This window comes from Bactrocera neohumeralis, unplaced genomic scaffold (genome assembly GCF_024586455.1).
Source record: "Bactrocera neohumeralis isolate Rockhampton unplaced genomic scaffold, APGP_CSIRO_Bneo_wtdbg2-racon-allhic-juicebox.fasta_v2 cluster10, whole genome shotgun sequence".
Taxonomy (NCBI): domain Eukaryota; kingdom Metazoa; phylum Arthropoda; class Insecta; order Diptera; family Tephritidae; genus Bactrocera; species Bactrocera neohumeralis.
The window spans coordinates 27,071,987-27,086,141 of record NW_026089623.1 but is presented as its reverse complement, the minus strand read 5'-3'; the positions used below and the strand labels follow the sequence as shown (position 1 = coordinate 27,086,141).

The 14,155-nt window shown below is 35.4% G+C and overlaps 1 protein-coding gene across 1 annotated transcript in view; it reads right to left on the bottom strand.

The window, feature by feature from the left end:
• The window catches only part of LOC126765595 (nitric oxide synthase-like), a 107,401-nt gene that overhangs the window by 68,816 nt on the left and 24,430 nt on the right, over positions 1-14,155 (bottom strand). Inside the window, exons 3-4 of the mRNA XM_050483204.1 lie at positions 8,858-8,994; positions 4,657-4,819 (exon numbers count right to left, since the gene is read on the bottom strand). Coding sequence (XP_050339161.1) covers positions 4,657-4,819; positions 8,858-8,994 — 300 coding nt within the window. The remainder of the gene's footprint in view (positions 1-4,656; positions 4,820-8,857; positions 8,995-14,155) is intronic.

Genomic DNA, 14,155 nt, shown 5'->3' with positions numbered 1-14,155 from the left:
ATACACTCTAGAGATTTTAAGTGATTTTAAAAATTTAAAGTACTACATTGCAAAAAATAAAAAATTAAATATATTTAAATGAATGCATTAAATTTCAATAGTGATGATTGTAATAATGACCAAGATTTCGTTGGTGAACAAAATATTCAAACGGTCGGAACTCACAAATAAGTCACAGTATTATGAGATATGACAATTTAAGTGAAAGTTCAAGTACACCAGATTCGTTGATAAATGAAGAATTGGTTGGTGTCAATAAGGTTCTCTTTAGTGAGAAATTTTTCAAAATTGTGGAGACGGTGTGTTTAAAAAGATGCAAAATAGCACTATTTTATTTGTTATAAGTATATGTTTTTATTTAAAGCTTCACAATTTCATTAAAATGCAGATGAACAAAACTCCTCATCAAAGAAGAATGTGTGGCTTAATTGGTGGTTGTCAAGTGTGCGGAAAAAAAATTAAAGGTTCGCTTCGTATTAGTTCCAATTTTATCAAGCATTTGAAAAAGGAACATCCACAAAAATTTTGCGAGTTCAAGTCAATCAAAGATGAAAGAAGGCAGACCGTAAGCCGCAAAAGCTCTTTTAACCATGACATTTTGGATTTTATTTGCAACACAACGTCTCCCTTGTCCACAATCAGTAACCAAAGTTTTAAAATACTATTTCCTGGTAAAAGTCTTCCGAGCCGCCGTTCAATTATCAGGTTACTTTTCGAGAGCCACACTAAATATGTTCAAAATCTGGTAATTGAGCTGAATAACATTGAATACGTGTGCGTAACTGCAGATGTATGGTCAGGTGGAAAAAAATCATTTTTTGGTTACACTTGCCACTGGTTAGCTTCTAACAGTTTTGAGCGGACGTCTGCAGCACTGGCTTGTCGAAGGTTTAAAGGAACTCATTCCTTTGATCGTGTGACGAAACCGTGGAAAAAATTATTTATACGATTACTGACAATGGATCTAACTTCGTTAAGGCATTTAAAGAATTTGGAGTTGAATTAAGTAAGTGAAGTATATCGCATATACATATGTATGTACTTAATCCAAATCAATATATTCAATTATTGATTCTCATTGATTTAGGACCTATAAATGACGGATCTGACTCTGATTCCGATTCAAATGACTCGATAATTGCTTTAGGTCCTCAATTTCGATCTGTAACTCCACGTCTGTCAAAACACTTTCCTTGTGCGAGTCACACTCTAAATCTTTTGGCTTCAACCGATTTCAACAAAATTTTGAATTCATCAATTCGGGATATTAAAGATATTCACAAAAGATCTTTCCAAAGGTAAAAATTATTTGATTAACTGAACACTTTTTACATTTACATATTTTCTATAACTTTGTAGATGCACACAGCATTGGAATAAATGCAATAGACCAAAATCTGCAGAAGTAGTTAATGAAGTTATAAACGCGAATTTAATAACTCCATGCATAACAAGGTGGAACTCTCTTTATGATTCCGTTACGAAGTTGCTGCAACACAAAACCAATTTAGCAGAATTGCGTTACCGTTTAAAAATTCCTACCATTCTCAGGGAAGAAGTTGAGTACTTAGAGGAGTACGCAAAGCTTATGAGGCCTATTGCAGAAGCGATCGACTTCCTTCAGGGCGAAAAGACCATGTATTTTGGTTACTTTATCCCCACTATAGTGACTTTGAGAATAAAACTACGTCGTTTGGAGCCTGCAAGCTTTAAGTATTTATCCGAAATAAGCGAAAAAATGCAAATAGCTTTGCTTAAAAGATTTTTAAAAGCCCTTTTAGAAGCAGCAACGACGCAAACAGAAGAAGAAGTAAAAAAAATGTTCAACACTTATGCGGTGAAGTATGGAAAGATAGCAGATGACGCAACACGTGTTCCGCCTCAAACTTCTCAAAAAACCTTCCTTGATTTCGGGGAAGAAAGTAATGGTAAAATTTTTGCATTTGACTTTCAATTAAATATTTGATTTATGCATACTTATATTCACTTAAATAGATATAAGCAAACAGAGTGGTTCCACTGACTCAGGCAATTATCTTCAGGAAACGCTTTTATACCTGGTGGAACGAGACGCCACAACAAGTTGTTTAAATAAACATCAGGCTATTAAAGACGATTTTCTAAAATATAGTACCCCATTACCGTCATCTGCACCTGTAGAACGGTTGTTTTCTTTCGCTGGTATTGTTAACCGGTCTAGAAGGCAAAAACTCAGCTATGCAAATTTCGAAATGCTTGTTTTAAGAAAAGCTAATGGCGGATAACAAGTTGAAATAAATGTTTCAATGAAAACAAAAATATTCGAATTTTCTTTAATTCTTCATTGACCTAGTGGTTGGCTTTTGATTTTTAACTACCAGTAACTATTTTCAGTAAACAGTAAATATTTTGCTGGTTTTGCAAATCAAATGATATTATCAGTATTTTTACTGCAATTTCTTTCAGTAAGCTGTAAAAAATATTTTTACTGCAAATTATTTTCAGTAACCAGTAAAAAAAATATTTTTACTGCTAATTTTTCCAGTAATCAGTAAAACTGTACTGGTAATGCAACGTCAGTTTACACAGCCGTATTAGTTTTGCGGGGATACCAAATTCAGACATCGCGGCATAAAGGCAGCTCCTTTTCGTGCTGTCGAAAGCAGCTTTGAAATCGACGAAGAGGTGGTGTGTGTCGATTCTCCTTTCACGGGTCGTTTCCAAGATTTGGCGCATGGTGAATATCTGGTCGGTTGTTGATTTTCCAGGTCTAAAGCCACACTGATAAGGTCCAATCAGTTTGTTGATAGATAGAACCTTATACGCGATATTGAGGCGGCTTATCCCACGGTAGTTGGCGCAGATTGTGAGGTCACCCTTTTTGTAGATTGGGCAGAGTACACTTAGATTCTCTTCGTTGGGCATGCTTTCGTCCGACCATATTTTACAAAGAAGCTGATGCATACTCCTTGTCAGTTCTTTGTCGCCGTGGTTGCATAGCTCGGCTGACAATCCATCGGCCCCACCGCTTTGTTGTTCTTCAGACGCCTAATTGCGATTCGAACTTCCTCATAGTCAAGCAATGGACCGTCTGGTTCATCGTCATAGATTGGGGAATCGGGTTCGCCTTCTCCTGGTGTTGTAATTTCACTGCCATTCAGTAGGCTGGAGAAGTCATCCCTCCATAATTTTAGTATACTTAGGGCATCGATCACTAGATCACCTTTGGGGGTTCTACAAGTGTATGCTCCGGTCTTGAAACCTTATGTTAGTCGCCGCATCTTTTCGTAGAATTTTCGAGCATTACCCCTATCGGCCAGCTTGTCATTTCGGCCTCTTTCCTCTCGGTATCTATCCCATCCCGTACGAGTTGTGGTCGATCGTAACGTTGCGAGATAGGCAGTCTGTTTTCTCTCCGCTGCGACACGGCACTTCTCGTCATACCAGATGTTCTTTTGCATTTTCCGAAAAAAATTTCGGTTGCAGTTGTAAGTAAATGCCGTCCAACAGTTCCCTTATACGGAGTTGTTGACGAGTGCTCTCAGAGAGCAGGAGTGCAAGCCGAGTAGAAAATCGTTCTGCTGTCTGTTGTGATTCTCGACGTTGAACTTTCCTTGTGTTTGTTGACGTGCGTTTTTTGCTGCACAGAGGCGGGTGCGAATCTTGGCTGCAAGAAAGTAAAGTCGATGTTAGGACTTCGGAGCGCACGCACATCTAAAACACTGGAGACGAGTCTTCCGTCTATCACAACATGATCGATCTAGTTGGTGGTTTTTCGATCCGGAGACAGACCGGTGGCTTGATGAATTTTCTTATGTTGGAAACTAGAAGTCGATCAGCCTCGATCCATTTAGGGGATGTTTCGTCGTGGAGACTGAATTTACCGACCGTAGAGCCAAAGATACCTTCTTTGCCCAGCTCTCATACGTGCGCTCGAAGCGCTCATAGAAGGCATCTTTGGACACATCGTCCTTCTCGACCGGAAGTCGTGAGCTGCTTGAGCCATATGTAAAATAATTGTTTCTGGCCACTCCCAAGTGAATGGCGATCAGAGAAGTTTCCTCACTTGAGTGAACTGACTCTATTCTGCACTTCTATACATGACTCCATCCTCCAGCTTTTGTTATTGAAATATCAGCTTATTGATACTAAATCAGTGGCCCTCAACACATAAACACATTCGTAAATCCTTAATGATGTTATATGGTATATTCATATTTATTTAATAGCTATAACGTAATATATTGGGTAGTCTTTTCGTATTTTGTCAATAGATGTCGTTGCAGTCGTATATCTCCAGTGCTACTAGTCACATTGTGTCATGCCATATAGTGTTGGAAAGGTGAGATTTTAAGCTTCATTCAACCAAAAAATAAAATCCGGGGAAGCTGAAGCAAAAGTGAGTGAAAATAATGGAGAATTTCGCTATATTTCGAAATTTTTGTATAAAAAGGGTTGCAGACGATGCTGTATCAGTTCGTGCAGCACAACTATGGTTCGCTTGCTACCGTTCTGGAAATTTCTACATTTTCATTTACACTGATGAAAGCAAAAAGTGGTCGACCAAAATGATACATATTTGTTTATTTACTTATTATTATAAATATAAAAAAAATAAGTAAAAATTTTATTAGAAATACAAAAATACTTTTTCGACTTCCTAATATAATATGTCACCTGTAATTTGGACCATTGTATGCGTCCAATGCAACGCGATGAATTCCGCCAAGCCAATTTTGCACCATAAATCAATTCGGTTTCTGTAAGTTGATAAGAACCACTAGATTCGATATTTTGACGCACTTGTTTCCAACGAGTATCGTGAGCGACGCTTGAAGCTCTAAAAAGGTTGAATGGAGAACAATTTTATGATTAATAGAATCATCATGCTTAAAATAATTTAAAAGCTGCAAGCATATTTCGTATAAGGGGGGGAGGGTTTCTGGGGTTAGGTCCAACTAACGGAGTTACAGCGTTGTAAACGACCGGCCGTGATACCTGACTTATAATGTATAAAAATAATTATTTATAAAAAACTTCAAAGCGATTTTCCCGAAAATGTTATTTTTGAAGTTCGAGAACATTAGAACTCAAAATCTACTGAACCAATCCTTTTTGAAAGTTTGAACATTACTGTTTCACAGATGGGGTTTTTTTCCATTTTTTTCTACTTTTTATTAACAAATTAACCGCGATTTTTTGAGCTAAAATCGCGCTTTTTACTTCCAAGTGCTGCAAAAATAGAAAAAACAATTTTTTTAACTTAAGAAATACATCAACTTTAAAAGTCATATCAATTTTTTTGTTTCAGATGATTCGGTAACGAGTTATATATAACGAGTTTTTTTCAAGGCGCTTCTGGAGATTCACCGTCACAGGCTTATTTATTAATAGTTTTCTTTGGAAATTTTTCCTAATATACTTCAAAAGTTGCACAATAATATGTCATTAAATTTAATAAAAATTATAGTACTGATGTCGACGCAAAAAAAAAAACACAAACATATCATTTTTTTGCCTTTAAAACCAAGTTTTAAATAGTTTTTTTCACCTAACGGTAGTATCTAAACGAGACACATATAGGGTTATGTATATACATATGTATAAATTATGGGAATGACGAGAAAAGTTGAAATCCGGGAAATGCAAGCTGTAACTTGAGTAAAAATTGAGATATCATGATAAAACTTCGTATCTGGGTTCTACGAATTCGTAGGTGGGCATAATCGGACCACTGCCACACCCAAAAATCGCCAAGGGCACCTGTGGGCAAATATTTTTGAAATAGTGGGTGTCGCCCCGCCCTCTAATAAATTTAATGTGCGTACTTCACATACAAGTATTTAAGCCAATTAACCTTCTTCATGTTATTGGAGTTTTCATAAAGCCATTAAGGCAGTGCATTTGGAAAAATTCCACAACCTTATATTTAGGTATATACACATTTAACAATCCATATCGAGGTGCGTCAAATCAATAACTCCACATCCAACCAAAACTGTTCAAGCCCCTCGATATAGAATATGTGGGAGATATGCAATGGAAATTTAGACAGAATCCTTTCCTGACAATGGTTTTAAAAATGGGTTGAGTCGGGGCAATACTTCCCTGAGCCCTAATACACCTAATATAAAGATTTTCGAAAACTACAGAGCATGTTTAGCTCATAACAGTGCATCTTTATGCCTTAAATACATATGTACATATATAAAATTGGACAAAAAAATGTTCGAACAATCGGCTGAATTTCCTCCATATGATTGCTGATTGTATGTGAGGTATTTTAATGAAAACCAGGCAAAATTTTTTTAGTTTGTGGCATAATAATAATTAATTCATAAAATCGGATCGATACTACCGCAACTTCTATATACGTATATGGTAATAATTTTCGTTTTCCTAACAAATCTTATGCCGAATTTGTCGGTCAGTGTAAGAGTTAAATAGAGTATGCGTATATGGCATTTTACATCTTAAGGTATTTCCCTGGCTTTGGTTCTTGTAAGTTGCAAGAGTATAAAATGTTCGTTTGCACCCGAACTTAGCCCTTTCTTACTTGTTTTCTTTAACAACTATTTTTAATAAAAAATGTTGCTGACCATATCCGAGGCAAATTTTAACGTATTCAAATGCCAAGATTATGAATTTATTCATTAAAGTATTCAAAGCGCTCTTGCTTTTAAGATTTTTGTACATGTTATATTTTTATACTCTCGCAACAAAGTTGCTAAGGAGAGTATTATAGTTTTGTTCACATAATGGTTGTTTGTAAGTCCTAAAACTGAAAGAGTCAGATATAGGGTTATATATACCAAAGTGATCAGCGTGACGAGTAGAGTTGAAATCCGGATGTCTGTCTGTCCGTCCGTCTGTCCGTCTGTCCGTCCGTCCGTCCGTGCAAGCTGTAACTTGAGTAAATATTGAGATATCATGATGAAACTTGGTACACGTATTTCAGAAGAAGGTTAAGTTCGAATATGGGCAAAATCGGCCAACTGCCACGACCACAAAATGGCAAAAACCGAAAACATATAAAGTGTCATAACTAAGCCATAAATAAAGATATTGAAGTGAAATTTGGTACAAAGGATCGCATTACGGAGGGGCATATTTGGACGTAATTTTTTTGGAAAAGTGGGCATGGCCCCGCCCCCAACTAAGTTTTTTGTACATATCCCGGAAACTACTATAGTTATGTCAACCAAACTCTACAGAGTCGTTTTCTTCAGGCATTTCCATATACAGTTCAAAAATGGAGGAAAGCGGATAATAACCACGCCCACCTCCCATACAAAGGTTATGTTGAAAATCACTAAAAGTGCTTTAACCGACTAACAAAAAACGTCAGAAACACTAAATTTTACGGAAGAAGTGGCAGAAGGAAGCTGCACCCAGGCTTTTTTTAAAAATTGAAAATGGGCGTGGCGTCGCCCACTTATGGACCAAAAACCATATCTCAGGAACTACTCAACCGATTTCAATGAAACTCGGTATATAATATTTTCTTAACACCCTGATAACATGTACGAAATATGGTGAAATCGGTTCACAACCACGACTTCTTCCAATATAACGCTATTTTGAATTCCATCTGATGCCTTCTCTGTATAATATATACATATGTACATTAGGAACCAATGATGATAGCGGAATAAAACTTTACATAAATACGGTATTTGAGCTGAGGTATCCCTTGTGGAAAAATTGTCGTGATCGGACTATAACTTTTCAAGGTCCCTGATATCGAACACGAAGAATTCAGTGCCTAACCTAACCTAACCTAATTTTTCACCGAAAATATCGATAAATCTCTCAGATATTTTCATGTAATTCAGAGGGCATCATTTTTATATTCTCGCAATAAAGTTGCTAATAATGGTATCTCGATTATCACTTTATCATGCGAGAGTATAAAATGTTCGGTGACACCCGAACTTAGCCCTTCCTTACTTGTTATCAATAGGTTTATTAGCAATAAAAATTGTTTTTTTTTCAGCCATGAGTAGGCGTAGAGATGAATAAAATTTCAGTCTACGAAATGGCCTTAAAAAGAGAATGTCAACTGGAAAATTATAAAAAAAACCAACGCTAATTAATTGAAGTATTATTATAATTATGTTTTCGATATTTTTCTCTCAGTTTTCTCTTATTTTTTTAAAACCAAACTGACATTATAAAGATTTTTGCTATTTTGATAATATTTTTTAATTTTTGTAATGTAAATAAAGGTTTAAACAAAGGAAAGCAAATAATATAAAATCAAAACTATTTCTCTTTATTTTATTTATTCAAGTATGTATAATAGTATAATGCATGAAGGTCTGAAATATGTTTTTTGTCATTAAACTATACTCACATTTTATTAAAAAAAATATCTACCAAACTTCAATGAGATAACAAACCCAGTTACCGATACATATGAAACCAACTGGATGATCGACAATCTTTATATTGTGACCTAGGCCTATGAAAAAATGAGAAAAAATGTCTTTAATTTTTGGCACAAAACTAGAGTATTCTCAAGAGCTACTCATTGACCCTTACATATTTGAGTTTAATAATAAATACGGTGTGATTTCAACTGAAAGCAAAGATGTCTTCATAACCATTAAATAGGGGCCGGCTATACACGATATAACCCGATTTTCAAATTATCTATTTCATATAAAACGGCCTTATATAAGAATTAAAATTGGATGTAGTCGGACCTCACTCACTTTTAAACTCTATCATCTAACCCTAAGGGCATAACTTTGTCCAAATCACCTAAATCTCAAAAAACTTTTTACCTCTCCTACATTGTAGGATGAACTGTACTCAGATTTTTAATATTTTTTTTTTAATTTTAATTTTAAAGTTTAAAATCTTGATCACCTACCTTTTTATTGATGTAAAGTATTGATCCAAAAAGTCTTTAGCATGTTCCATAACTATATCAGACTTTCTTGCTTCAACTGGCGCCGTCCCTAGCGCCATAACACTGCTCATACATGTTGCCTTCGAACACGATAGTGACTGAAAATAAAATATTTAGAAAGCTTATGATGCTATTATTAATTCATTACTTATACTCTCACTATTTGTAAGAGCTCGTAAATATATATACATATAGTATAAAAGCTTTATAATATTTTCCAATCTTTAGACACAAATTACTTTTTTTTTCTAGAAAATCTTATTTGATTAAGATTTAGGTATTCAGGAAACAGCATAAATAACATTCCTACATATACATATTAATATATGTACATAAGTGTACATGAAGTGTATAATAAAGCTCAGGAAAAATATATTTTATGAATATCTTTATCTCTATTTTTACCCGTATAGTGATATGTTCAAAACATAACGGGAATTTTAAACTTTTGCATGTTTGTTGAGTCCTATCGTGAAAATTTATACATACTGGTTTGATGGATACAATTTTTCAGAGATATTAGCGTTGGCTTTGTCTGTCGGTTAGAACATATTATAGTAGTCGGATATGTTGGAAGACTATAACTTGGACAATACGAGGTTTGACAATTAAGTAATGAGACTGGTTTTATTGTAAACCTGTGACGTTGAAATTCCCTTTCTCTTTTTCCGGCATCCCTCCCCTCTCCATTGATATATGTACCATCGCTCTAGCTTGTTTAGTTCGCCTGCTGCGTCAAGTTGAGTAGACGTGTGTTTGTAGTGCTCGTCACGAATATGGAAAAACGAAATCAAGAGCAACGCGTCGCGATAAAATTTTGCGCCAGATTGGGCGAAACAGCTTCGGAAACGTACGCTAAAATTGTAAGAGTGTATGGTGATAGTGCTCTTAGTCGTGCCCAGGTGTTTCGATGGCCAAATTTTACAATGGTTGTCTCCGCGCGGCCCCCGCCCGAAAAAACTCGCATGAGCAACTCGAAGGTGAAAACGATGATTATTTCCTTTTTTGATAAACGTGGAATCGTCCACAAAGAATTCGTTCCACCGGGGAAAACTGTGAATTACTATTGCCAAGTACTCGGAAGATTGTGAAAACGAGTCAACAGGGTGCGCCCAGACATCGCTCGTAACTGGATCCTTCATCACGACAACGCGCCTCAGCGTGTCCCAGTATTTGGCCTCTGAAGGGATCGCTGTGTTGCAACAGCCGCCTTATTCGCCCGACATGTCACTCTATGACTTTTTTTGTTTCCTAAAACAAAATCGGTGGTCAAAGGAACCCATTTTGAGTCGATTACGGACATCCAGGCGGCCGTGACGAGGGTACTCGCGGACATCCCAGTCGAAGCGTTCCAGAAATGTTGCGAAGAATGGAAAATGCGCTGGAATCGCAGTATAGCTGCCCAAGGGGACTACTTTGAAGGGGATGGCAGAGTTGTAGGATAATTTTCAAATATACGGTTTTTATGGAATCAGTCTCATTACTTAATTGTCAAACCTCGTAATCCATGCTAAATTTCGCGAAGATATCTTGTCAAATAGTTTTCTCACATAAGTACTTGACGTTGATCAGTCAGTTTGAAAGGCAGTGCTTTAAGTATCTACTTATGTATACATTAGAGTGATTCAAAAAAAAAAAATTTTTTTTTTCGTTTGGTACTCGGAAAAATAGGTTCCTAGACACCTCTAAGAAAGCCTCTCCAAACATGAGTTGTTAATTGTAACGGGAAGGTCCTCCTACATACTGTTTTCTATTTTTTCTTATTATCAGATAGAAAAATTTATATCTTGCTTCCAACTACTTGAAAAAATATCTCGTTCCTTAGATATTGTAAAAAATTGAATGCTCTACAAAAAAGGTCTACTATGATTTTTTCGTAAACCCAAACGTTTAAAAGATATTAACGGTTGAAGTTTGATTATTTTTGGGAAAATTTTTTATTTCTTATGAATTTTATAACTCAATGAAAAAATCATTATGAATAGATTTTTGGAGAGGCTTTCTTAGAGGTGTCTAGGAACCTATTTTTCCGAGTACCAAATGAAAAAAATTTTTTTTTTTTGAATCACTCTAGTATATATTTATCTAAACAAATTTTAAATAATAATATATCTATCTCGAAATTTTAAATAATAATTTGTTTTTGTCTTTCACAATAATCCAAGTAACATGTCGTGAAGATACCTCGTCAGATAACAAAGATTTCCCTACAAATACATAAGTACTTAATTTTGATCGATCAGTCTGCTTACAGTAGTCTACGACATTTCCTCCTAGGAAACTTAATATGCCCTGATCAGGGTAAGAAACGACCAAACATTAACTTCAACTAATATATGCCTTCGAATATAAATATTTCTGACAAACTAAACACAGAAATGATTAGCATGCCTATAGTCAAATGTATAAAAAATATCGATTATATTATATTATACTAGAGGACCCGTCCACGCTTCGCTGTGGCTGATACATAGATAATACTACTACTACCATCTATACGATTTCTATTAGTTGCATTATAACTATTCGTTAATAAGATATAGCATTTTTCTGAAGCAACTTGTGTTAGTTTACAAAAAAATGGATCATAAAGCATTTCGTGTAATAATAAAGCATTGCTTTTTGGGGAACCGAGGACAATGATGCTCTAAAGAGGAAAAAGCTCTGTATAAAGTGGTTACCTCGCAAGTTCATAATCCAACAGAACAACGAATAACTGATTCTGAGAAGTGTTTGAAGTAAAACCGAATTTTTGTGTCGGTGTGTGACAATAGAAACATAGCTCCATCATTTCTCACTGGAGTTCAATCGACAGTCATTCTAGTGGACTGCACATGGTGAACCGGTTTTCAGGCGTGGAAAGACGAAAAAATCGGCTGGATTACTGAGCCAGTTATAATCTATTTCACTGCGTATTTGGTTGCAGTTCTTTTCCACTTAGCAATTGTATTAGCAATTGTATTAGTTTTGAGGAAGAATCTGTTTAAAATTGTGCGCATATATTCAAGGAAAGGAGGATGATTTGAAATATAATCTTTGTATATATGAGTTGAATTAAATTTTGACAAAAAGAGATAAAATGTATCCTATGTCTTTGCCTTGGTTCTAAGCTACCTTTCCACCAATTTTCAGTTAAATCGATTCAGCCGTTCTTGAGTTATAAATGGTGTAACTAACGCAACTTTCTTATATATGTATATGTATATGTATATAACCGGAATAAAAAAAGCATGCGACCGAAATTGAATGATTCAAATATTGACAAATAAAAATATTGAAAAACAAAACAAACAAAAATTGAAAAAAAAAGTGTATGGAAAATTGTTACTTTTTGGTAATTTTCCAATTTCCCTTAACATTAAGGAGGATGAAAAATAGATGTTGAATAGATGAGGAGTTCAATAACGTACACCGGGACACGAGAATTTTATATATTAGATTACAAAAAATTAGATATGTACATACATATGTATGTAATTAAATTTGTGGTCTTATGCAATATGCTGCCAATAAATTTGATTTTTTTCTTCATTGTTTTTATGAAAGTCACTTATAATTTATTTTGTTTGTCCTCTACAGCAGGATGAGCCCTAGATATTTCACTGTATGCGCTGGTTGCAGACGGATGTCTCCCATTCGCGGCAGCGGTCACGTTCACTTTTTCAAAATCTTTAGCGTACAGATGCCCCATACTACTACAATCTTCTGTACCAAATTGCTGTTCTATATCTTAATTGAGGGCTAAGTTATTGCACTTTATACGATTTCCTGTAATGGCGTTTTATGGGCCTGACGATGGTTCTATTACGTCCATCTACAAACTTGTCTTTACTTTTTTGCCAAGGAACATATTTATATACCAAGTTCATAAACGAACAGGCGGGCGGACGTACAGACAGACAGACAGTCACACGGATTTGAACTTGTCTCGTCATCCCTGTCATATGTATATATAACCCTATATCTATCTCGATTAGTTTTAGGTGATACATACAACCGTAAGGTGAACAAAACTATTATACTCTGAAGCATGGATCAACTCAAAAATAGGTATATTGCTATGAAACATGTGTATCAAGTTTCATTACGATATCTCAATTTTTGCTCACGTTACAACTTGCACAGATGGACGGAGAGACGGACGAATACAGTCACCCAGAATTGAACTCGTCACTTTGTGCTGATCCTTTATATATACAAACAACCGTTAGACGAGCAAAACTATTATACTCTACAGCAACATGTTGCAAAATGCACACGCATAATTTTTAAGCATTGCTCATACACAATGTATCAAATATTGTTTTAAGTATATGTGTGTGCCAAACAAAATTATACTATCAAAATTCCCGTTCACGGTATCTAAGGAAAAATAATAAAAAGTTTGTTTTTCCCACCCTAATGTATACAATATATATGTACATATAAATGTGAATTACAAAAACTATCAGCATTGCACACTTTTTAGTTTCACAAACAATTTTTGTAGGGTTAAATATACTGTGGGAGAGAAATTATTTTTTGCACATTAAAGCACTTCCGGGTGGGAAAACGGGTGAAGAACAAATACAAACTTTGGCATAAAGCGCACACTTGAAATGACGTGGGATGACAGCGCAAGGCCATGCAAATGTACGCATATACAAGTGAGCGTTGGTACTTAATATGCAAAAGGCTCTTTGCTAACTAAAATACGCTCATGTATTGGAAGTCCCGCCAGAAAGTCTCTGGAACTCAACTCGTCTGGTCATCGGCATCACTTTTATATACATATCTCTATATTTATCTCCATTACTTTCAGGTATTACAAATAACCGTTAGATGTACAAAACTATTATACTCTGTAGCAATATGGGATAAATAGTATTATATAGATATTAAAATTCAAATTGTGTCAACTTCAACCCAGCTAATTGACGCAATAGCGACTCTGCTGCTTTTAATTAAGACGCATTCCGACTATACGACCGGAAGTTGACTTTAAAGCTATTCACTGATGCCTCTAATTGGTTAGTCGAGAAAGAGAGACATGACAAACATCAGCAATTACTTCCTGTTTGCTACCTTAAACTTCTTATGCTACTACACTACGTTAGCGTTGTTGCGGCGGTTGCAAATTCTATTGTATTGCACTGCTAATTAAGTTGACGCTCATATTGCATTGCAATTCCTCCTTGTGGCTGGAATGTCTCGCAAAATGTTGCACTGAGTATAGTAATATTGTCGCATGTGTATTATTTGCCACAAGGTAAACTAAAT